Source organism: Astyanax mexicanus, chromosome 5, assembly GCF_023375975.1.
Source record: "Astyanax mexicanus isolate ESR-SI-001 chromosome 5, AstMex3_surface, whole genome shotgun sequence".
Taxonomy (NCBI): Eukaryota; Metazoa; Chordata; class Actinopteri; order Characiformes; family Acestrorhamphidae; genus Astyanax; species Astyanax mexicanus.
In genome coordinates, this window is record NC_064412.1 from 51,047,897 (window position 1) to 51,073,432 (window position 25,536).

Here is a 25,536-nt window from a genome sequence, read left to right on the forward strand (position 1 = left end):
GAATGTGGCTCGTCTCACAGAGTTGCACCTCAAAATGAATGACATCAAACAGCCTAATTATATTTGATCGGTCGCAGCAGGCTTGGGTTAAAAAAAAAAAAGCTGCAAAATTTAAGGTCTTCTTCGCCTCGCCCTAAAAAACGCCTCACCTCGCCTCGTCCTGTCCCCCTTCAAAGGATCCGGGGTTTGCTGTCGACCCGTAAGGCTAAATGTATGCTCTGAGGATTTGACATTCAGCACTGGATGCTCTCAACAGGAAGCTGCGTTGCTAACGAAGTGGTAAATTCAGTGTTAATGAGTGGCTTCACTGTTACCACCTCCAAGGTAAACCTCCCCAGCTCCATATTCTCTCCATCTGTTCGGGTGTGAGGGGCTTTAGGAGGGGGAACAGACGCTCCACATTTAAAGCAAACTTCACTGCAACAGCAGGGTGGCAAAGCCATCAGAATATGATTTCTGCGTTAAATTTACAGGCCTCATTAGCTGCCAGCTTACACGTCGATCTGTTCCATACATAACAAACAGGGTTCAACTGCAATGCGTCTTTTAAAAATTCATTCGCTTCTATTTACTTCATTTAGTCAATGTTAAAAGGCTGACTTTGCCTTGCTGGAAGCTATTTACAAGGATTACGAGCTTAAATAAATGTACGCCTCTATGCCGGGATCGATCCGAAGCGATTAGCTCCTTTTCTCGCTCTCAATTGCACACGTACTCCCTCTCTCCTCCCTTCTTTCCCTCTTTCTCTCTCCTTTTTTTTTCCTATTTAAAAAATGTTCAATAATGAATGCACAAACAATAATGAATCAGTACAAGTCCCATTGTGATCTGTCTAAATTAACTGCACAAGTAAAAGAGCACTTAACACTTCCATGACACACACATATGTCACTGTGCTTTCTCTCCCCCTCTCCCTGCTCCCTCCATCAGCACTTGCTCTAACACTCAAGTTACACCTCATCTCGAGGTTACTGCTGAAAAAATCAGAGGTGATAATTGCATATTATCATTACACATTATTCTGCAATCCCAGAAGATAAACTTTTCTTGGATGTATTTATTAATCAGAAGGGAATATGAACTACTAGCAGTGCTCCACTTTGTATTCTAAACTTTTAATTCTGTTTCTCTCTGCTTATTCCTAACAAAAAAAATGCAATCAAGACTGGAATACACAGGGAAATAACTCTATAAATGCAGATTATATTCACATGAAAAAGACTGTTATTAATCACTACCTTATGAAAAACTTATGTATCTGTATGTCTACCTAGCTACTAGGTAGTTTGTCTGTTTGTCTGTCTGTATACCTACCTTCCAGCATATCTTTGTACTAGTCTCTGTCTGTCTAACTACTGATCTGTCTATCTATCTATCTACTGACCTTTTTAAATATGTCAATTTGTCCACCTTCCTAACATTCTTTTCATTTGTCTATCTGTCTGTCTACCTTCCCATCAGCCTCTATTTGTATCTATTTGTGTCTGCCTTCCTTATTTACCAGACAATCTATTAATTTGTCTGTCTGTCTGCATAACTACAAACATTTTTATGTAATCGTCTTTGTCTGTTTACCTATTTATTAGTCTATATATCCACTTATCTACCTACTTACTGTCCTATATATCTATTTATGTGTGTCTGTGTTCCTACCTATCTACCTACCAATATGTTCTACTCTCTCTCTTTCTACGTTCTCTCTTTGTACTTGTCTACATACATTACACATTATTCTGCAATCCCACAAGATAAAACTTTTCTTGTCTATTTGTATTAATCAGAAATTTATATGAACTACTAGATCTGCTCCATTTTGTTTTATAAACGATTATTTCAGTTATATTATTTCTTTCTACATATTCCTTACAAAAAAAAATAAACTTGAGACCAAAATACATATAAACAGAGCTTTATAAATACAGATTATATTCACACAGGAAAAGAGGTCTGTTACTAATCTCTATAACCAGCCTATTTATCCATCTTTGGATCTTTCTGCCTCTCAACCTTAATAATGACCTTTTTATCCATCCATATGTCTGTCTGTCTACCTACCTATCTAGCGACCAAGCTATCTATCTATTTGTCTGTCTAGCTACGTAAATATCTGTCTGTCTATTTGCGACCATAACTATCTATATTTTCTACCTGCCAGCCAATCATCTATTGTCTGTATCTTCTTCAATATATTTATTAATCAGAAAAGAATATGAACTACTAGTTCTTCTCCACATTGTGTTCTAAACTTTTAATTCTGTTTCTTCCAACTTTTTCCTTTAAAAAACAAATGCAGTCGAGACAGAAATACGCATGGAAACGGCTCTAGAAATACAGATCATATTCACAGGAATAGAGGACTGTTATAAATCTCGAGCTTAAAAATAACAGCTTAAAGTGGGGTGATGGGGCAGGCCCACATAATTTATTTTTTACCAAATTAGTACAGTGCTGGAAAGGTGTAGTGTTCAGGGTGAAAAGTCATAAAGGTCTGATGATTCCTGCATAAGACTAAAAACAACCTGAAATAAAGCAGGTGCAGGACAAAGCTGGAAATATCCTGATGGCTATAAGAAGTGGAATCAGCTATTTATGCCACTAGTTATATAAAATCATTACTGTGGATTACTTCTACCAGTAATGAAACTGCTGCTTGGGATTACCTATTTCACAGCAGTAACAAAAATCTACCTACATATCTATTGATTTGTCTAATTTGTCTGCATGTCTACCTTTATATTAATCTATGTTTGTCTATCTATCTTTCTATCTGCTGACCTGTCAATTTATGCGTGTGCCAGTCTGGCAGTGCTTTTTTGTTGCTTTTGTTACAGGTAACAGATGGTGCAGTAACATATTAAACCAACAAATGCTGCTATTTGGACTCATAGTGAAGCAGCCTTCTTTTACTGTCTATGGATGCAAAGGACCTAGTGAAGGCAGGGGGCATTCGTTGTCAAGGCGGCCGCCCTAACTATAAAGCACATTTGTCTGTCTACCTACTAACCTAGATATCTACTTGTATGCCTGTCTATGTAACTATCTTCTAATCTATGTGCAACTCATGTATTACCAACATATTTTAAGGTAATTAAAGACAGAGGTGAATTAAAATATTTTTTCACATCATATGTAAAAAATAAATGTTCTTTTCAGTATATATTTTAGTCTTTCTATTTTTTCTCTCTCTCTTTTAAACAAAATCATAGTCAGGCGCTTTCACTGGGTTCAGCTCAGACTTGTCTGAAACAAGAAAAGAGAGTGATGATAGGTTGCGAAAAATCAGCCTGAGACAATAAAAGATACCCAAGAATATTTTTTTAGCAAAAATGTTATATTAAAGATTTTATTCTGCTTTTTTTTATTCTTATGTTTAGAGTCCTATAGCGCTGACAATATTTCTCTAGAGGGACTATAGGGCTATAGGTGCAACGTAAAGTAGCAAATTACCTGTAACTGGACAAATGTCCTCTGTAAAAGTAAATATATATAGGCAGAACCTGTAGCAGCAAATATTATGGGTCACTAGGGGTGGGCGATAAGCCTCTAAAATAATATCACGATATTTCTTTTTTTTTTTTTTTTTTTTGCGATAACGATATACTTGGCGATATAGGAAAACTAAAATAATTAATTCATTTCAGGAATATATTATAATAGTATAACAGTATAATCATAATGTGGCAAAATAAATAATATAGCATAAAATAATATAATGCAGCAAAAAATATTGCTGAATATTTAGTACATGCATATAAACTGCAAACTAAAACAATTATACAATAAATACACCTAAAGCTTCACAGTAAATAATAGACTACTTTTAAGGCAGAACAGCCCTATTATCACGATATGGATTTTTAATATCATGATATTTCTGTGTCACGATATATTGTATACGATATAATATTGCCCACCCCTATGGTTCACATTCTGCCCATACTTTTGTCATTTACCTATGAGGTATGAGGGGAAAACTGTGTAATTTATATTTTTGGACGAACCACCTAAAAAGTTTGGATCAGTACAAAACAGTCCCCCAAGCTGGATGATAAGACATCAGTACCCTATTTCCTCATGAAATCCATGCACATGGATACAGTGGTGTGTGTTATATCTCTGCAGTACACACTTTTCTGCTTCAGGAAGCACTAAGCAGAAGTTCTTCAGCAGTCCTAGTAGTTTTAGTTGCAGAATTAATCAAAGGAGGTTATTAAACAATAACCCACGAAAGATGCTGTCTCTCAGCGTTCCGAGTGAAATCTGAAAGTGCACAAGCAGGAAAAGTTCCCTTTTCCGAATGGCGTCTCCGAAATAACTCTGCTGCTCACGAGCTCTGGACCTGCTGGCTTAGAACAACTCCTGCGAAAAAAGACAGAAAAGAAAAAAAAAAGAAACCTCCCTCAAACAAACTAGTGCTTATCTAAGAAGCCGAGACTGACAACTCAAATGTCCTGGATAGCACAAATGGTGAGATGCTGCCTTTTCCCTGGACGGGCACTGAAAGGCGCGCTGATGCAAAGTTGCAGCAATGTGAGCTCATCCAGATTAAAAATGGACCACAGGAATCCGGCCCTGAACTCGGAGACGAAAGCCGAGCGCGCCCTGTCCTGTCCCGATACTGCAGGCTTTGTGAAACCCACTGAAATTAAAGGAGATTCAACACCTTTCCGCTGCTCTCTCGTGCACTCTCGCATTCTTGTGTACTCTCGCGCTCACCCAGGCCTATCCTCATCAACCTGCTCCTAAAAATAGAGGACTGAACACACAAGCGCAGGAGTTAAGGGTCGTGGTTGACTGAGGAGAGAGCAAGTTGAAGAAAGAAGTCAGACACTAGCCATTATTGTAACTGATCTGTAAGTGACTTAATTGGACAGTATCTGGCCCATTTGAGTCATCTGCTATATACCTAGGTTAAGAACTTGTCAGTACAATACATATCAGGATATAGGGGTTAGAATTCATCACAATATATTGGTGATATAATGCAAGGAAAAAAAAAAACATCACAGTATAAAAAAAATAACTATATACTCACCTGAATAAAAAGAAAGTTTACTTTTTAATACCTTTAAGCTGAAGAGTGGGATCTAATTAAATTGGAAGAAAAAAAAAATTCCATTGACATTTTTGCTAAAATATATTAATATATTTAATAAACATATAAAAATGTTTCTTTTAATACATCTGTCTATCTCTATATATTCTCTCTCTCTCTCTCTATTTATATATTAATATATATATATATATATATATATATATATATATATATCATATTATATATATTATATATATATATATATATATATATATATATATATATATATATATATATATACATATAGCTATCAATATAGATGAATAATGTAAACATAAGACATGAATCTGCATATAAAAATTTGTACTATGTACAAGTACACAATTATTATATGTAACTTATAAAAACATACAAATAAATAAAATTTAAATTAAAATATATAACTGCAGTTTAAAACTGTAAAGAATCAAATAAATAAAGGTTAAATAAACAAAAAGTTGTAGCTATTAAGTTATATATAAAAAAATAATAGTAAGTGAAACGAGGGCAATACTTAAAAAAAGAATAAATCCTAAAGAGTTTATAGAAATATATCTATAACTTTAAAATGCATCTGTGAGCTGTATTCCATTTTGACAGTAAAAAAACAAAAAAAAAAACAAAGAAAAAACAAAGCACAGGTTCCCCACTCACCACTATAGTAATATTATAGATTAAAATATATTATAAGGTTTTAAACTACCTTATAGTTATTATAAATATAGGGGTGTGTTATAGGGGAGTGTATGTCACATACTACACTTCGTATGGGTTTCCTCATCAACCTGCTCCCAAAAATAGAGGACTGAACACTGGAGCACAGGAGTTAAGGGTCGGGGTTGACAGTGGGTTTTAGCACTGAGGGGGAGAAAAAGGGGGGAGATCCAGAAAGTGTGGGGCTGATAAAAGGGGACAGGGCTGGAGTGACAGTCAGGTTAAGACAGAAGTCATGTTCAATAGCAGGTACGGAACATCAAACGGCGAGTTCACAGGAAAGCCTATGCAACCTTGTCTTGAAGGAGGATTTTGTGTTGTGGGGAGTAGATTAGAGCTGCCGCGGCGATGCTGACACGGCCTCATTTGCTGGCCCGCAGTGTTAGGAGCGGGGATTAAACCATATCAACTTTGAAGCCTTAAACAATACCTTTCAAAATTAAAGGGATTAAGAGAGGACGTCTGATGGGGATTTCCCGAGGCTTTGTTAGTTTAAAACTTCCATCTCTTTTTCTTAAAGAGGAGAGAGCGCGAGAGGGGGGGAAAGCGAGGGAGCGAGAGGGTGGTGGTGGAGGGGGAAGGCCTCAGCAGGTCTAAGGTTTCGTGGGCATGTGACTTTTTTTAATGAGAGTAACTCTCACGCTGAGCTAAAGAGTGGCAGAAGCAAACACATGACCCTAAAATCAGCGGCCTGTCTCACACTTACACCCGAGGCAAGTCGATGGATAGAAGTAAAATGACGCACAATAAAGTAAAAAAAAATTACTAGCCTTAAAACACAATATATAGATAAGATTTTAAAGTTTAAAGATTTTAAGATTTTAAATATTATTGTCATATACAGCTCTGCAAAAAAATTAGACCACCTAAAAATGATGGGTTTCTTTGATTTTACCAAATTGAAAAACTCCAGAATATAATTAAGAGGAAGATGGATGATCACAAGCCATCAAAACAAGCTGAACTGCTTGAATATTTGCACCAAGAGTGACATAAAGTTATCCAAAAGCAGTGTGTAAGACTGGTGGAGGAGAACATGCCAAGATGCATGAAAACTAAAACTGTGATTAAAAACTTTATGAATATTGTTTATGAACTTGTTGTCTTTGCATTATTTGAGGTCTGAAAGCTCTGCATCTTTTTGTTATTTCAGCCATTTCTCATTTTCTGCAAATAAATGCTCTAAATTACAATATTTTTATTTGGAATTTGGGAGAAATGTTGTCTGTAGTTTACAGAATAAAACCAAAATGTTTATTTTGCTCAAACATAAACCTATAAATAGCAAAAATAGAGAAACTGATTCAGAAACTGTATATAACACCTCTGCCCCTGGGACATGTTTACATATGTTCTGGGAATGTCCCTTAATTGTAAAGGACTTGGACTTCAAATAGAATTATTTTAGGTGGTTAATTTACTCAATATGGCAAAACTTGAATGTACTACTGCTCAACATTACCATGCTAAGCCTATGACTGTTGAAACAGGGCAGACTTTTGTGTTGTGTATTTTAGATTTTCTGCATGCTATGCACTGAATATGGATACTTCCTCCTAGTGCTGGGCGGTATGACCAAAATGTACATCACGGTATTTTTTCCATGACTGGGCTTTTATATAGGCCTTTGACTTACTGTACTGTACATATAATAAGAGTACATATAATATAAAACACTAAGGCTTTAAATTAAGGCTCTGATTACTATTGAGTTTATTTTGTCCCACAGAATTACATAACATATGAAGAAATCAGACTTCACTAGCAGAAAAACATCTGAAGAATTTAAACAAAAGACCTTAAAAAGAGACGCACCAACAATTTTAATATGACTCTCTTTTTTAAACTATTTTAATAAATAGTTCAATATATTAGAGGCTTGGTTAGAACACTGAGCCACCGATGATCAGGTTGTTGGTTCAATACCTGGGTTTGGTAGGCTGCCACCATTGGTCCATTGACCCTCACTGCTACATGTTTTAAAATGCCACAAAATCACTGTGTGTCTTCTGAGTGTATTCACTAGTGTGAGGGTATTTACTGCACAAATGGGATCAAGGCGGAGGCCAAATCCATCTTGGGGTATATACAATAGTTGTCTTGTCTTGTCTTGTGTTTGTATAGGGATGCCATGAGAACTGATACTTCGGTACCAAGTCGAAAACTAAACCAAAACTAATAAAATGTGATTAGTTTATTTATATAATTTAAATTTCTGATTATAAACATTTGTCGACTCCAAATTTCAGTGTCAAGACCAAGTGCTGAGTACAGAAAAACACAGTGGAAGAGAAGTAAGGGGCTCACTCACGGTTTACACTCAACTGTGTCTTTAAAAAGTGACAGCCACAACAGATTACATATTTACTCACTTAATATCAGCACTTTCCACATTTAAATACCACATCATCTGGCTATTTAAAGGTCACTGAAAGCTGTTTATTTTATTTTAAAGTGATAAAGGGCAGGGTAGAATAATGGTTGAGTAACTGACTTTTTAAAATAATAATTATTAGATATTTCGTCAGCTAACAAAATAATGATTAAATGCAGCTCTTTTTCTAACATAAACTCAACATAACATAGAATTGTAAGGATAAGATGCCTCTGTTCATACAAATGAAATTAAAAAAAAAATTAACAAGAGCATGGCCAATTGTACTCTCTCGGATTATGGCTGCTGATTCCAAAGCAGCATTGACCTGGCATTCAAATGTGCGATCAGCATGCGTGTCAGCATATCAGTTTTACATTTTAAAAGAAAAGGAGTTGTTAGTATTATATAATGTAACAGGAAGTAACAGGAACACACAACTCGTGGTGTGAATTATGGAGATTATGGTTTTTGGATTTGGAGCCAAGAATCGGATAAAAAGATGCAAATGTGAGACAGCCATTTTCCTTTCAGTTTAAAAAAGTTTTTTTTGTACTCGTTTGTCATTAGTGACTTTGATTATTTTTTATTTTTTTATTTTGGCACAGTCTGTTTGTTAGTGTATTAGTGTAATATCTATGTATTAGTGAGATTTCTTGGGCATGTGACTGTTGTAATGAGAGTGACTCTCACGCTGAGTTGAAGAGTGGCAGCGGTGAACACGTGAGCACACGCAAAAACACACACCAACACACCAACGACCCTCCAGCACCAGAGTCGATGGCTGTACGTCAAAAATGATATGAAATGAAGTTTAAAAAAAGAGAGAAAAAAAAAACTCTACACGGCTACGCGACTGTTGCATCATCCTGTTGGTTTTTAAAAGTAGTGTCGCCTGTATTCAATCTGGGAAAAATTCACACCGATTGTTGTTTAGCCGTCACGTTAATATGCATGAGGCGTGCGATGAAAAATACATCTCCTCGGTTGATGCGCTGAAAAGTAGTGAGTGCATGCTCCACGGCACCCATGTCTTATTTAGTCGCAGGGCTAGATGTTTCCCTTTATTAAACGCGATGCTTACCAGCGTGCTGCTTCAGATACTCCGGGACTGTGCGGGCTGCACGCTGTCTGTGTGATCGAGGGCACGCTCTCCACCATCTGTCTCTGCTTGAGTTATGTGAGAAAAAAGGAAAAAAAAGAAAAGAAAAAGAAATTGAAAAAAAAAAAAAAAAAAAAAGAAAAAACTAACTTTGTCGCTGCTGCTTTGCTGTAGAAGCACGTGATCGATCAGATGAAAGCGAGTCAATGTCAACGCTCGCCTCCAAATTGAGGATGGGGATCAGGTCTAGCGGCGTGTTCACATTTAGAGAAATGTCAAGAGCCGCAGGTATCAGGACGTAGCGCCTCTTATTAGCTTTCATTAAAATGTAGTGTGAAGTGCCGGGCGAAGACATGAGCTACATAAAACAGCATAAGAGAGCTAAATTAAAGTGGAGAGGACCACTAATTAACTACATTAACTGCAAGCATGACTTCCCCAACTCAGAGGAAGAGCTGGGGGGGGGGCGGATGCACAAAGCAGGATTTCTCCAACCAAAACTGAGCCAGAACTGTTTACACTGTCAAAAATGAAGGTGCCAGAAAAGGGTTCTCTTCAGAAAGTTCCTCTGAGATGGTAAAAAAGCTCTGGCCCACACTTGCTGCTTTCAGCCAGCGCAAGAACTGCCATGCAGTGACGGCGATGACTTGGTCATCTGAATCTGGGCGCCAGAACTCAGCCACAGCGGTAGTGCGGTTGAGTTGGTTTCTGCTCAAAATAGAACAGAAAATGTCAGAAAAAAATACAGTACATAGACAAAAGTCATCGTTTCTCCCGAAATTAAGAGTAATGAAGCATTGGTGACCAATAAAAATGCTGAACGATCAAAACCCCTACTCCCCAACGCAGCCTATTGAAAAGTATTGGACAGAGAAGCATCCATCCTTCTAGAGAACATAGTTCCAAACAGTTCTACACAGTACAATGCTGGGGGGGCTTTATATCCCTCTATAGCCCAAGCTTGGCATTAGACATTAGGCATTAGGTTCATTTCAGTGCGAGTGCACTGTGATGCTACTCCTGGTCATAGGGGGAGTCATAATTAGTAGGCCTTGTAAATTGGGGAGAAATGGAATAAAAAAAAAAAGTAATAGATAAATAAAATAGTATGTACCATGTTTCCACGCTCTACAAAAAACATGTTGTTCCAAGCTAACATGTTAACATGTTATCACAAGAAAATGTACAAAAATGGCCACCAATTCAGTCAAATGTTGATTTAAAATTTAAACAGGTATGGAAAACACGCATTCCTGTTTTTAAACATCACCACGTTACAATGAACATGTGGTTAAGCACAGGACTGAGAAAGCAGAGCCACACAGGGAGAAAAGCAGAGAAAAGCACAGCCTGTTCTTAAGTGGCCTTTTCTGTGCTAACTACTGTAGCTGATGTAACCCAGGTCCAGAAACAGTGAAAACATATTTCTCTGGCAAAATAACAAGTTGGCACATCATCCACTAATGAGCAAAAGTAGTGTGTAAAGTGTATAAAAGACAAGTCCTCATCAGGGTTGGTTGATTTTATCATCTATCTTTCTTAAAACATTCATTTTTTTTTTTTCATATATTTTTTCGAACTAATCACAGCTGCATTACCTTTAACTTCTCTACAACTTCTATGCTGGCATGTCAAAATTCATTAGATGGTAGTATGCAGACTGATCAGGAACTGTTGCCTCAGGAAACAGAAGCTTTGAAATGGCCACATATGTACTGGGAATATGTCATAAAAAGCATGATGCACTGTCCACTGTAAGTGGTAATGATTGTGACCGGCAGTGTCTGGCTATAACTGTCCATACAAACAGCAACTCTAACAGAAATCGCATCCTCATTCATTGCAGAAGAACCCACAATCATATCCTACAGGTCAGTGCAGCAGTTTTTTGTAGCTTCTGTGGGATATGGCAAAAGTCATGGGACACTATACTAGAAGTAGTCCTGCTTTGAAAAAATGTGTTATTTGTGAGTGTTACAGTACATGCACTTCATAATCTGATTACTACAGAAATTGAGAGTTTCAGTGTCAGTAAACAGCAAATTTACATGATTTTGGTAGTCAGATAACCAGAAAGATTTTCAATTTTACAACCAGCGTCTTCACATCACAGCTATTTTAAGATTATTTAAACCCTTCAGTTTCAATGACTCTCTGTAAGTGACTGGATGCCATCTCTTGGGTGCTGTGTTAAATGTAGCTCGATTTGTTTGCGCTACAAAGGTCTGTTTTCACACATGCAAAGACTGAAACATTCCAAACCGAAGTATGCTGTTTACATGACTACTTAAAGCTCCACTAGGTAGGATTGAGATTTTGTGCTCGTCAGCTCCCCCTTCAGTTGCAGAGTGTAATAAATCTTTCAGGCGGATTAGTTTCTCTTTCTCGTTTTCTGGCTTTCTCAGACATACTCAGTCTCTTTCCAGCTTCTGCCAGAGTGTCTTTATGTTAGTTTGTAAAGAATGAACCAGTAGTCCTTGTAGAACTGTTAGAACTAAAGGTCGGAAAGCAGGTCGCAGTTCTCGCGAGCGTTGGTCGTGGTCGCAAATCTGGTTTGAGCTCAGAGGAGCCCGGCACAGACACGAGAGCACCGCTATTCCTCCTATTACACCTCAATGCAGCGCTGCAGTGAGTTTCAAGCTGTAATTTTACTTCTTTAAAAAGACCAAAAATCAAGGAAATCTTACCTAGTGCTGCTTTAAATAATCATAAAACTTCAGAAATCTGATCACGATTTTTTTTTACCTAACTCTGATCTAAGAAATCAGAGTATGCTGTTGATATGACTTTAATACCACTCAAATACTCAGATATATGCAGTAATCCTATTATAAAAGGGATTATTTTTTAAGTGCAAATAAACAGTCAGTGTTTTTTATATTCTAAACGGTTAAAATAACTCCTAAATAACTTGTTAGAACCTTAATTTTTCAAGTGCGTTACGGTAGAACAGATCGAGTGCAAACACAAATCAGCTCTAAATCAGTCTTGTCAGCTAGGAGTCTATTAAATCCATCAAAGCCATTCAGACTGACCTCCAGCCTAACAAATTCTGACTGTATTACAATACACGGTGCTGATCAAAAAAACGCAAAAGGAGAAAAAAAGGCAGCAGGTCCCAACAGCACAGGGGCTTCTGCAGCGTCCTGCGGACCACCTCTACCAAGCAGACTCCCCGAGGATATTAAAAAACCATCACTTTCTTATTATTCACTGCTGTTTGTCAATGGCATCCATTAAAGCTGAATGAGGAGGTGGACCCTGCATCGCAACCGCTCATTAACACCAGAGTGGCCCTCAATCACAGGAGCCCTGCAACATATCAAAAGAGGGGCCGTGGCAGAAGAGGAGAGGTGGGGTTGGGGGGGATGGGATTTCCCCAATAACCCTGAGAGAGGCCTCATGGAGAGATGTAAATAGCCTCCCAAGAGAATCCCGGCAGGCTGTGAAGGAGATGCTAGCTGGGAGGCGACAGGAAGCTAATGAGTATAATGGTAAATGTATACGAGAGAGAAAACAGAGAGAGAGAGGGATAGAGAAAGAAAGAGAGAGAGAGAGACCGAGAGAGACGAAGGGGGCGGGAGCACTTTCTACATCCCCAATTAATATGATGTTATCAATGCTGGTACCAGTGCTGGTGCTGGTTGGAGGGGTGGGGGGTGCTCTTACCCCCACACCTCCCTGCTTGTACCTTCTGGGCCCGAGTGCCATTCAGCACCAAGCAAGGTCATTAGTCCTGCAGGGAGGGATACGACGAGTTAAAGATGCAATACGCCCAAGATCAAAAAAACCCAACTGACCAAATCAAAGAGGATCAAAATGTCTCTTTTGATAAACGACCGATGTATCAAAAAGAAGTCCCTGTAGAGTTTTATTGTTAGGAGACGTGGATTTGCATTCTTTCTCTGTACAGCCATAATCCATATGCACTTATATATGCAATAATATACTTGTATACATAATTTATGCAGCGTTATTAAGTTAAGAATAAAAAATATATATTTTTAACGATAAGTGAGAAACAAGAAATACAACAAACTAATTTTATATAACTATTTTATATAACAATACATTTCATTTTGGTCATTTTGATTCCGCTCCATTCCAGTCCAACTCCATTATCAAAATTAACAATATAAAGAAAAATGAACAAGAAAAACACCAACAACCAAAACTGCTCAGGAAGCACATTATGGATGTTATTGAAACATTTTCTATTGTGATATATATTGATGTATTAATACAACCCTAATTAATACAAACTAATAACTACTAATACATGAATTCAATTATTGTCAAAAAATAAGTTAAATTAACTTTTTATATTGACTTGTTAAATGATTTGTTATATTAAATTGTAAATTTAATGCTTGATTTTAGCCTGAAACTATTTTATAACATTATACATTAAAAAAAAAAAAACTTTTAAAACCAGCCAGTTAGATCATATTACACAAAACCAACAGCTGACCAGTTTTCTGATTTGTTAAATACAGTCTGTACATTTTCAGTTTGAAACCTAAGATACACTATATGTCCAAATATTTATGGACACCTCTTGTAATGAATGCAGAATTAAGCTACATTAAGCTAGACTTATAGCTGCTGACACAGATGTGCAAATGCACACACACAGCTTGTCTACTCCCTGTAGAGCAGTACTCGAAGTAATGGCAGATGTGGTCTATATATGGTATACAGATAACTTTAATTTTGGAAGAAACCTTTAATGAGCAGGTGTCCAGACACTTTGGCTATATTGAGATTTTTTTTTATTTTATTTTTTAAATAATAATTTTATATATTATATATTTAAAGTTATAGATAAATATTATAATTATTATAGATATGTACAATATATATTATTATAGATAAAATACTATAATTATAAGTGTTATAAGGGTTTTGTTGACATTACTTATTTAATAATGCTGACTGCTGGGTTTTAAGTCTTAATAATAATATTTAATATGTAATAATATGTAATAATAATTTTATATTAAATGAAATGTTCAGGGAAATAAAGGCAAACCTCTCTTTAAAAAAGGTACATTTATTAAGTAAGCCCAGTATTATTTTATGTCTATTTGTTCAATACCACTCCTGACCAACAGATGGCCCATTTTCATTATTTCATTCAACAGAAGTCACAACCTGAGGCATAGCAGAATACTGCTAAAAACTACAAATGGAAAGTGTGGGCCTATTCCAAAAATCCATAAAAATACAATTACTCGACTTATTAAAGCTGCAGCCCTTTGTGATGTATTTAATAAAAAGACATGACATGGCATGTGCCACCCTTCATAAGACTACAGCAACTACATTCATCTGATATCTCACTTTTAACCCTCCTGTTATGTTTAATTGTAACTGAGAATGTCCAAACAATCGAAAAGTAGATTAAACATGTTTTTTCTCCATAAGCATACATTTAACATAATTAACACAGTAATTAATATTTAGTGTCAAATGTTAATTACATCTATGATAAATGACAATAATTCATTAATTCATACAAATCAGAATATAACAGCCCAATAAAGCAAGTGAGCAATTAACTTTGAGCAATATTTTTTTAATAGTTAAGAATATTCAGACTTATTTAAAAATGTTCTAATTGTCTATATTTCCTAAATTAACTTATTATAAATAAAATGAAAATGTATTGTATTTAAAGCAAATGACAGGCACACTACTAGCTTATTCACTTTACCAGCTATATACCATAATTGCACTACTGTTATACGGGTTCTATTATACTGTCATTCCATCTCAATCACCATTAATATTGCACTATTGTCTTTTGCTTACGTATGTCTATTGTGTTCTTGTTGTATTGTACATATAGTGTCTCCCACTCTTTTAGATTATATATTTTATTTCTTTTTATTTATATTTATATATGTTGTTTCACCCCCACCACTACTGCACCTTGTTTCTGTCTCATGTATGTCTATTTGTTTCCCTGCTGTATTGTACCCATAGTGTCTCCCATTCTTTCTTTTATTATATCTATTATCTGTACTTGCTGTAAAATTGGGAAGGAGAGTAACGTAATTTCAATTCTCTGTATGTCCTGTACATATGCAGAATTGACAATAAAACTACTTGACTTAATTTGACTTATGAGCATTAACAAGCTTTCCTACTTATTACTGTTGCGATCATGTCCATGTATTGCCTGATAATTTGATTACACAATTAGTGTGACATGCCTACTTATGGAAATTCCTTTAAAAACATACAAATACTGTTTATATTTAATGTATTTCCTAGATTTCAAGTGCATATCTTTGCAGGTAGGCCTCTTAAATTTTGTCTTCATATAGAATTTTTACATCGGAAATGCTCCATCTTTTTTAGGTAAATTAGAACATCATCACACACGTGTTTAATAAATTATCCATAGGACAAAAGGAAAGGTAAGTATTTCAGGTTCAGGTTATTGTTTCTCATGAACCTAAATCGAAAGTGAAGTATTATAAATGATCAAATTCTGCCCCCTGGTGGTGAATCTCACAGTGGCACCTCTCCTCTCCTTCAGAGAGGCGGTAGAGCGGAGTTGATTTTGTATGTATAGAGGTTTGGAGAGGAGGTGTGAGCTTTTGTGTTTTGTGTAATTCCCTTAATGAAGTGCTTAATTAAGGAAAGCCTCTCATTCGCTTATTCAGGTGTGGATAAGCGAGTGCTACTGGGACACCTCAATGAGCCTTATTCACGCCTGCTTCATCAGGTGAGGGAACTTGTTACCCCACTAATCGTCAACATCACAAAAGGCTTCCTGGATGTTAACGTTAAGAGCTCGCCACGTCTATTAGTGAGGGAACAGAAAGCTCTGTATTGAAGCAGGGTTTACAGTGAGTGAGCGGTAGGCCTACATTCAGCTCGGGGTGAGTGTAGAGGCGGCGAGTCAAACACGTTTCTATCAAAGAATCATGGCAGATATCAATCAGATAACAGGCTTTGGAAAATGCTTCTGATTTTACAGATATTTGAATGGTTATGAATGAAAATAGGTATCGTACAATACATTCAACAGATTGGACAAATAAAGGCCTTTTAATACAAATGGACTGGATTTAGTATGAATATATTCCTAAATGGCGATTTCCAATAAGGCCCATTACATCAAAATAGGCCTATTACTAAACAGACTTTACATTATGTTAAGTTTGTGTACATGTGTATTTTAGGATTAGAATTAGAGTTAAGATTATTTGCCGAAGCCCGACCCCGACCCGATGCCCAACCCCAACTCTTCCCACCACTTTCCTTGAGCCCTGTCCTGTTGGGCTCAAGAAAGTGGTCTGTGACGTAAGCCTACATTTTTAATGCTATTTTTACAAAAAAAAAATAGCAAAATAGCAAATAAATAAAAAAAATCACATTGTGATCGTAAAAAAAAAAGTTAGAATGTAATAATCATGAAGCACTGGCATGTGTAGTGTGCACAAGCCAGCTCCTCCACTTGTCCTCATTACACTCTGAATTCAATCTAAATAAACTATTTTCTTAATTAATAGGCCTATGCTTCTTCCATGTTGCACTGTTCATTAACATCATTCAAAACAGATTTTGCTCATGGGCTCGGATAGGGTCAGACTGGATTTTTTGGGCCAGAGCTAACTGTCTATAACTTGGGAAGATGTTTCAACTAATAGAGGTGTAAAGTAAGTAAACAGTAGGTTCAGACATTCAGCCTGATTATAGTCGTGGTTTTAGCCAAAAGTAGCAATTTTCAATGACTAAACACATATTAGCTCATTAAAGCTCACTAAATGAACATTTAGGGTCAATAACTAAGACAGAATGTTATGTTATGTATAGTTGCATATGGTACATGCACATGACTTGACTTGGTTTGGATTATAATCATGATTTCATAGATATCTAAATGGGTATGGGATGAAAATGGATACGAGAAAATACATATAATACAGATTATACTGGATTAAGTATGAATTCCGCCCTAAAAAGTGACTCCCAGGGTTCAAGCACAGAACAGCCCAGTGAAATTATTCCCAATTACATTACTGTTATTGTGTAGTTTCTAGGGGTAGGCGATATGGCCCTAAAATAATATCATGATATTTCATGGTATTTTGGCGATAACGATACTCTTGATGATATGACAAAACACAAGAATTCTATCAGATTTGTAACAGAAGTCAATGATTCAGAATGTCATGATAATAATAATAATGCACTCCAAATATCTCCACATAGATATAATCTGTCTCCAAGAGATATATAATTGGAAAGGAGAACAGTGTAATTTTTTTCTTTTGCTAAAAACAGCAAAAAATATATATATAGCACGATATTTCAGGGAAAAATATTGTTTACGATATTCAAAAATGTTGGCGATATTATCGCGTACGATACGATATGGCACACCCCTAGTAGTTTCTGTTCATGCACATGACATTATGGTTAGGATTGGGTCTAGGATTTTGAATGGTTTTAAAGTCAGGATTAGGTCTATCAAAAAAATCATGGCAGATCTCCCAGAACAGGCTTGAGAGAAGCAGGCCTTTTTTGGCACTGAGAACAAACAGAAGACATGCTTCTGATTTCACAGATATCTGAACGGGTTGAGAAATGGGATGAGAATAGGTATTGGACACTGCATTCAAGAGACTAAAAAAGTTAAGGCATTTACATAATACAGATTAAACTGGATTAAGTATGAATTTAGCCCTGAATGGTGATTCCCAGTGTCCAAGCAGAGCTTATCCCAAAGAGACTGATGCATTACGTGTAAATTTTGGATGACGTTAAGGTTAGGATCAGGTCTAGGATATGGGATGAAGTTACACTTAGGTGAGGCATGCAGTGAGTAAGCGGTAGGCCTACATTCAGCTCGGGGCAAGAGTAGAGGCTGCAAGTCAGACACATTTCTATCAAAAAATCATGGCAGATCTCCCAAAACAGGCTTCAGAGAAACAGACATTTTTTTGGCACTGAGAGCAAACAGATAACATGTTTCTGATTTCATAGATATCTGCTCAATTTCTCCATCGCCGGAGAAGCGGGTCACGGATCATCGTCCAATTACACAAAATGATTCTGTCAGTTTTTGCACACACAGGATCCTAGCGAGAATCCCACCCCGCTCCCACCTCCTTTTTTGGCATTTTGTTGTGCGTGCTAGAAGTAGATGAAGGTTGCCATGACAAGGTTGCCAGGTTTCCAGGCTGACGTGCCGAGCTGAAGTTTTTGACGCACGTAACTGACAGCCCTGATTTCATTTGACTGCTGATCACACCCAGCTATAGTATCACAGCAGTTCACACATTCGGTCTCGGCTCAAAGTGTTGCGACGCGCCACCAAATGTCTGCGACATCACACGCTCGCGCACACACGCCCGCCTGACACCGCGTACACCCAGGGTGAGCTACTTCTCTGTGTAACAATACTACAAAACAGTATCACATACAGCCAGTAGGCAGCAGCCCCACATCTAACTGCACTTTCCTACCTGTTTAACTTTAAACCTCGCAGTCTCTCCTGCAGCCCAACTCCTTCAGACAGAGCTCTGACTTAAAACAAAAAACTGTACAAGAAAGATAAAAAAAAAAAGTGACAGGGTGGCAACATGGGTCTTACCGAGCTTATCATGGCAAACACTGGCACCATCCAGACGTGGGAAAACAGGCCTACAAAGGAAAAGGAAAGGAAAAAAAAGATAACTACTTCAATATGCTTTCTAAAACACATATTAACAAGACTACTTGTATCAAAGTATTAGAGGGAAAAAGGAAAGCATTGATTTTTTTTAACATTTCCACATAAATAAAATATATCAGATCAACAAAAATAAGCACAAAACAAGAAATAGGACTGGAAGAATACAGTGAATTTAGAATTTTCCTAAGTCTATACCAGTGTCTGAACCAAGGTTATTGTGTTTGATGTGTATTTATATGATACAGTTAGTTTTGGTTTCTACATCCTGCTTTATTCATCACCTCTACAGGCTGTGTCTCCCTATAACTGACACTGATTGGTTTGTAGAATGGTGTCAGTTAGCCAAGTTGCCTTTCCAGGTGTTGTGCCTAATTTAACATCCCCACCAGAATCTGACTCTGCATGCATGTCACAGCGTAGAATGAGTGTTGTAGATTCTCCTCAGATTCATTTTATTTTTGTTTCTAAATAAGGGTTAATCTACAGTTACAGTAGATACAGGAATCTGTTTTTCTTCTGCGCTGCTCAGCAGAAGCTGATCGTTCACTCTCTGAAGGTGAGTTTATGGTCATTTATGGGAACAGCAATGTTATATTATTTTGTATTGTGTTTATTGTTACATTACATTACATTACATTACATTTGGCAGACGCTTTTGTCCAAAGCGACTTACAGTAGTCAAGTACAAAAGTAATAGAAGTTAAAATTAAAACATTTTTAGATAGGGCTTAAAGGAGGTCGAAGGGAAATAAGGGGATAGAGAAGTGAAGGAGGGGAAGAAGGAAATGAGGTACATTGTTGATGTAAAAGACAGGTTTGTGAACTGCAGCATGTCCTTGTGTGCATGTAACAAACAAGGTGTCACGTGCATTGAGTGCACACGGTGCACCTGAATGGCCAAGACAGCAATTTGATGAAAACATCTGATGGCTGTCTCTCTAGGTTCTAATCAGTCATTGGCACACCTGTGTTTTCCACTGCCCAGATAGCAATATGCCAGAAATTGACCTTTATTTCCTTAAATATTTTCTTTGTTTACTTACTAGTTGAGTAGTTCTTTCCATAATATGGATTAGAACATTACTCAAATACAGCTATTCACTGTATACCAACTCTTCCTCTTCACTACTTTACCACTGATGCTCTCAAAAGCATTAAGCGGACAATAAATTAAAGTAACTTAATTAACTCTTGATGAGTTCAGCACAGCTGTTAACTGAAAGCCTGAATTCCAGGTGACTCTACCTCTACCTCTGACTGAGAATGCACAAAGCCTTCATCTAAGCATGAAGTGCTACTTTAAAGAATCTAAAATCATATTTTGACTTGTTTAGCATGTTTTTTTTGTTTACTAAACAACATGTTTTTATTATTTGATTTGGATAAGTTTTAGTTTATTAATCTGCAATGCAGAACATTTTAAAATAACGAAAAAACACTAAATTTAAGGTGTGTCTAAACATTTGACTGGTTCTGTATATATTGAGACAGTCAATTCTCAACAGGATTAAGATTAGGTTTTGAATTTATGCTGAAATTGAAGAAAAAATTATGTTAAGATTTAATAGAATAATTAAATCTTTATTTAATCAGATTATTAAATATATTAAACTGAGCCACAACTGTATTAAGCCACAGCTAGATTACACAAGTCACATAATGTACACTGATATTATTTTATTGGCAAAATGAAACATTTTGATATATTTTACGTCTTATATAATGTTTATATCATGTCTTATTCTGTTCATTTATTGGCTGGTTGCACAGTAAAAAACTGAATACTGCCTGGCTCAAATAAATTAATGTTTGTTTTCTCATTATCTGATTACCCAAGTTCATATAAAGGCAGTAATCCGACAAACTCAGATGTTTTGGAGTAATGTAACTCACTCATTGTCATATTTATTATCTGTTTCAAAGTCAAATTCTGGCATTGAGGCAAGGCTAGTCCAGGCCGGCCCAATCCTGCCCTTGAACAAAACACCTAAATATAGTTTCTCCAGCTTATTGCATCACAAAACAATCCTCCCAATATGATATTCCAGCAAAAAAAAGTGCTTCTCCAAGAATCTAACTCAGTTTCTTTGAGAATTAGGACGGTTAACACTGGCCAAAAAATTACATCAGTCCTTTTCAAAAACACCATCACAAATCTCCAAGGACAGAGCCATAGAAACTGCACTGCATCACACAACAGACACAGGACGAGACAACAAGAACGCAGCCGGACACTTTCACTCTGTCTGATGGCCTGTCGGGTTCAGTGGCTGAGATATGTGGCTGTAGAGAAGGTTAAAGGTTAAATCATATAAAATGAACTGCTAAGCGCTAGTGCTAGCTTGTTTAGCAGAGAATAAACCCTCTCCTTTCCTCCTGTGCGTCTAATAGACCTATGGAGGCCTCTGTGTTCTGGCTACATCAACAGCTCACTGAAATATCTCTCCGCCCCGGCTGCAGTTCTGCTGGGTTGCTAATTCAGGGCAGTGTACTCCCATTAAGCCGTTCCCCAGCGTCTTCATTTATAGTAGTGCGAGATGGGAAGCTGGCGGAAAACAGAAAGGGATGGGATCAGTGTTTTATCATTCTGTCGGTTCCAGCGATGTGCTTCAGCACAAATATTTGACCTTGCAGAGCGAAGCATAATCAATTTGTTGAAAATTGGCCTGCAGTGATTCATTTATTCAGTCACGCTATGAAATCTGTCTGCGAGGGACGGGCTGGCTGGTTTGACTGACTTTTAGTGTGTGTGTGTGTATGTGTGTGTGTGTGTGAGTGGTAAAAAAGGGCTAGAATAACAGTCTTAACTTAAACTATCAACTATCATGCATGTTTAATTGTTTTTTTTTTTTAATTAGTTTGAGAAATATGTTTTTTTTTGGAAGAGGAAATGTTGCATGATGGATTATATAGATATATACAATATATAATATATATTATATATATAAAAATATATATTTTTTTCATTAACATCTATACAATGCAACATGCAACATTTTCTCTTCCAAGTCAACATATATTTCTCAAACTAACTGAATACCAATGACTGCAGTAAACATAATGGGTGTCACGTTACAAGATTATAAGACGCACTAAGCGACACTAGTAACGATTCCTACATTGAAGTGAGCAAGGATGTCGCCATGTTCCCCCTCTATTGGGGAAGCTGGGGGAAGCACCTAAGTAAACCAAACAAGAAGCATTTTCTTTCAAAGTCAAACAAGCGCTGGATGTTAATCTACACAGATTAATGGCAATCGTGTATTTGGGTAAGTAAATTGCTTCCATTTATTTACAGTAAGCCACGATAAGGGTGAGTTTTCAGTGAAGTTTCTCCAGCTCTAAGGCTGGGTGCAGCAGCATTAGCATTAGCCACTAATCGCAGTGCTAGCAGGACATAAATGCCACCAGATATCACCACACTGAGGAACCCTGAGTGTTTCAGTAACCCAGGGTGCTATCAGCTAGCGCTTTATTCCACGAGCTTTTTTTAACACGACAAACATGCAGACTACAGTCCAATCTAATTATAAAGTGCACTGTCGATATTTGAGAAATTAAAAGGATTTTAAGTGTGTAATAGAGTTTCTGATTGGTTGTGCCTGTCACTATATTTAGAGTCTTAGAGTCTTCCTATTCATGGCTATAGGTCAGTGTTGTTTTGGAAGAGAGGATTTACTTTTAATAAATGACTGAACTCCATTAAATAGTCAACACTGAGAACACAAGTTCTATACAGGACACCTCTGCTCTAAAGAGTCTGATTTGAAAGTGTATAAAAAAGTTAAATCGAATATATAAATAAGGTTGTCAAGACACCAATCCTTTAAAAGACAATTTCTTCATGCTTTCCTCTGCATTTTTTTCATGTGCTTTAAGAAGCAAATAACTGCTTGACTCAAAGCTATAAATGGAAAATGAAAATGTTCATATACAAATGAACAGAGGCTGGTTTTGATGCATAGAGACACTGATAAAAGAAAAAAATAAATATATATAATATGTGGCCTTTTAATTAAATAATCCAGGGTCCATTCTTAAAATAAGATATATTACACTGCCTAGCTCGGTTTATGGTCCAATAAGACTGGAAATAAAGTTTGTTCAAATCTTCCAGGTATAGCTCCTGGTGGATTGAGATCTCCTGAGGCCTACAACAGTGCAAGCCTGAAAATTTGTCTCAGAAATTTGGGCAAAATGAGCTCACCATCCAGGAACTTGTCTCCCGCTGCCTGGATTGGAATCAGGCTAATGGCGACTGACAGGCTGTCTGTACTCAATTTTACAAGCTCGGAGTGTGCAAGAACGGAGCCTGAAAAACAGGTAAGGACTGGAGCACCTGTCAGCAGAGCGGGGAAAACGAGCTGAGGAAAGTTCAAGTCTTTGATGCAAAACTACTGCCTCTGATAAAAAAAAATATTACATTGTGGCCCAGAGGGCATGGCTGGTAAAAGCAATCCTTATCAGTCAAAAAAATGTTCTCTAATGCCAGCATTCAGCTTAAAATCCCAGCTGTGCCACATGCAATCATAACAAACATGTCATGACTACCTTCTGCCCTGGTGCCCTGCAGTGTGCCATCCAGTCTAACACAGCAGTCGCCAAACCTTCACCTGGAGATCTCCTAAACGGTTTGTTTCTGTTAAAACACAGAAACAGAATTATTCTCATTCACACAGCGTTCTCCTTGCCTTAAATGTAGGGAATCCTCACTATTTATCCATAAGTTTTCTGGTCACCCCTTTTAATCAATGCTTTCAGCTTGTAAACAGGTGTGAAAATGTGCCCATACAGCTTGCCTAGAAGGCAAAATAATGCCACATGCCATATATTGTGGTACAACAGAGTACCTTTCAGTGAAAGTCTTTTTTTTGTACCCATGTTTTTGCACCAGTTCAGATTATAATGATTATAAACTATTATCACCAAATTAATGTGTGTCAAGAACTTGATGATCCAAAATTGTCTGGCTTTCAAATGAAAAATGTATAATTAAAATATACAGTTTTGGGGGGAAAAATGGGACCACTTCAGTGTCTGAATATAAGTAAATGTTTGAGTAAAATTTTGTTTTATTCTATAAACTACAGACAACATTTCTACCAAATTCTTAATAAAAACATAGTCATTCAGAGCATTTGTTTGCAGAAAATGTCCGAAATAACAAAAAAGATGCAGAGCTTTCAGACCTCAAATAATGCAAAGAAAACAAGTTCATATTTATAAAGTTTTAAGAGTTCAGAAATCAATATTTGGTGAAATAATCTGTTTTTTAATTAAAGTTTTCATGCATCTTGGCATGTTCTCCTCCACCAGTCTAACGCACTGCTTTTGAATAACTTTATGCCACTCCTGGGGCAAACATTTAAGCATGTGAGCTTGTGATCATCCGTCTTCCTCAAAATTATTTTCCAGAGGTTTTCAATTTGGTAAAATCAAAGAAACTCATCATTTTTAAGTGGTCTCTCATTTTTTTCCAGAGCTGTATATTGTTTATTAGTACTGGATGCAGAATACAAAATGCAGCTTTTGGCTGGATAAATGGTACAAATCTGTACTTCAAAGTACATTACATTACATTTGTCAGACGCTTTTGTCCAAAGCGACTTACAATAGTGAAGTACAAAAGTAATAGAAGTTAAAGGTGAAAACATCTTTAGATAGGGCCTAAAGGAGGTCAAAGGGAAATAATAGGATAGAGGAGTGAAGGAGGGGAGGAAGGAAATGAGGTTAGAAGTAGTAAGTGTGTTAGAGGTGTTAACACACTAACACAAAGTGAACACATTTGACCTGTAAAGACCAATATTATACCTATATATATATTATTGAGGGTACAATTATGAAAAGTGTACCTTTAATACCTTTGTATCTTTCTTTTTAAGTGTGTAGAGGGGTATAAAGCCCCCAGCATTAAGCTGTGGAGCAGTGAAACTGTGTTCCCTGGAACTATGGATGGTGCTTCATCCAATACTTTTGAATGAGAGGAGAAGTAAGTAAGTTTGTGAGCGGGAGTGGTGATCTTCCAACATCCTGACCTTACTAACTCTTAAGCCCTCATCACTCAAGCCAACCAAATCCTTACAGTAATGCTCCAAACGTATCCCAACCAACATGCTCAGGTGAGCTCATGAGCTACATAGGGAACATGGGCTTGGTGTGTTCCAGGTGTGCAGTGGCTCTGAGTGGATTTGTACATGTGTTGGGACTGAGTCGGTCAACACATATGGGCCCATCCTTACGCACAACCCAGTCCCAGAGCACAACCCAGTGTATTAACCCCTGCTGCTCCCAATACTGATTTTGGTGGACATCAATATGTAGGGCCAACATGGAGCCCAGGGGCAAAATATTTGATTCCTATCTGTGATGTTCAGAGAAAAATGGCAAATTTAATGAAAACACCACTGCTCTGTTATGCATGGTGGTGGATGGATCATGCTTTGGTAACGGAACATTTCACTGGTAGGTTGATTCAATTAAATATGATTGATCCACATTATATTTCATAAGAAAGATAAATGTATTATTCAAAAGCATTGTCCTGTACTTCTAAATTCATTGAATTGTGCTCTGCCATC

At 36.9% G+C, this 25,536-nt stretch overlaps 1 protein-coding gene across 1 annotated transcript in view; it reads right to left on the reverse strand.

The window, feature by feature from the left end:
• znf644b (zinc finger protein 644b) overlaps window positions 1-25,191 on the reverse strand; it is a 44,197-nt gene extending 19,006 nt beyond the window's left edge. Inside the window, exons 1-3 of the mRNA XM_049479103.1 lie at window positions 25,153-25,191; window positions 23,510-23,544; window positions 18,878-18,927 (exon numbers count right to left, since the gene is read on the reverse strand). Coding sequence (XP_049335060.1) covers window positions 18,878-18,927; window positions 23,510-23,544; window positions 25,153-25,191 — 124 coding nt within the window. The remainder of the gene's footprint in view (window positions 1-18,877; window positions 18,928-23,509; window positions 23,545-25,152) is intronic.
• Between the last annotated feature and the right edge of the window lie 345 nt (window positions 25,192-25,536).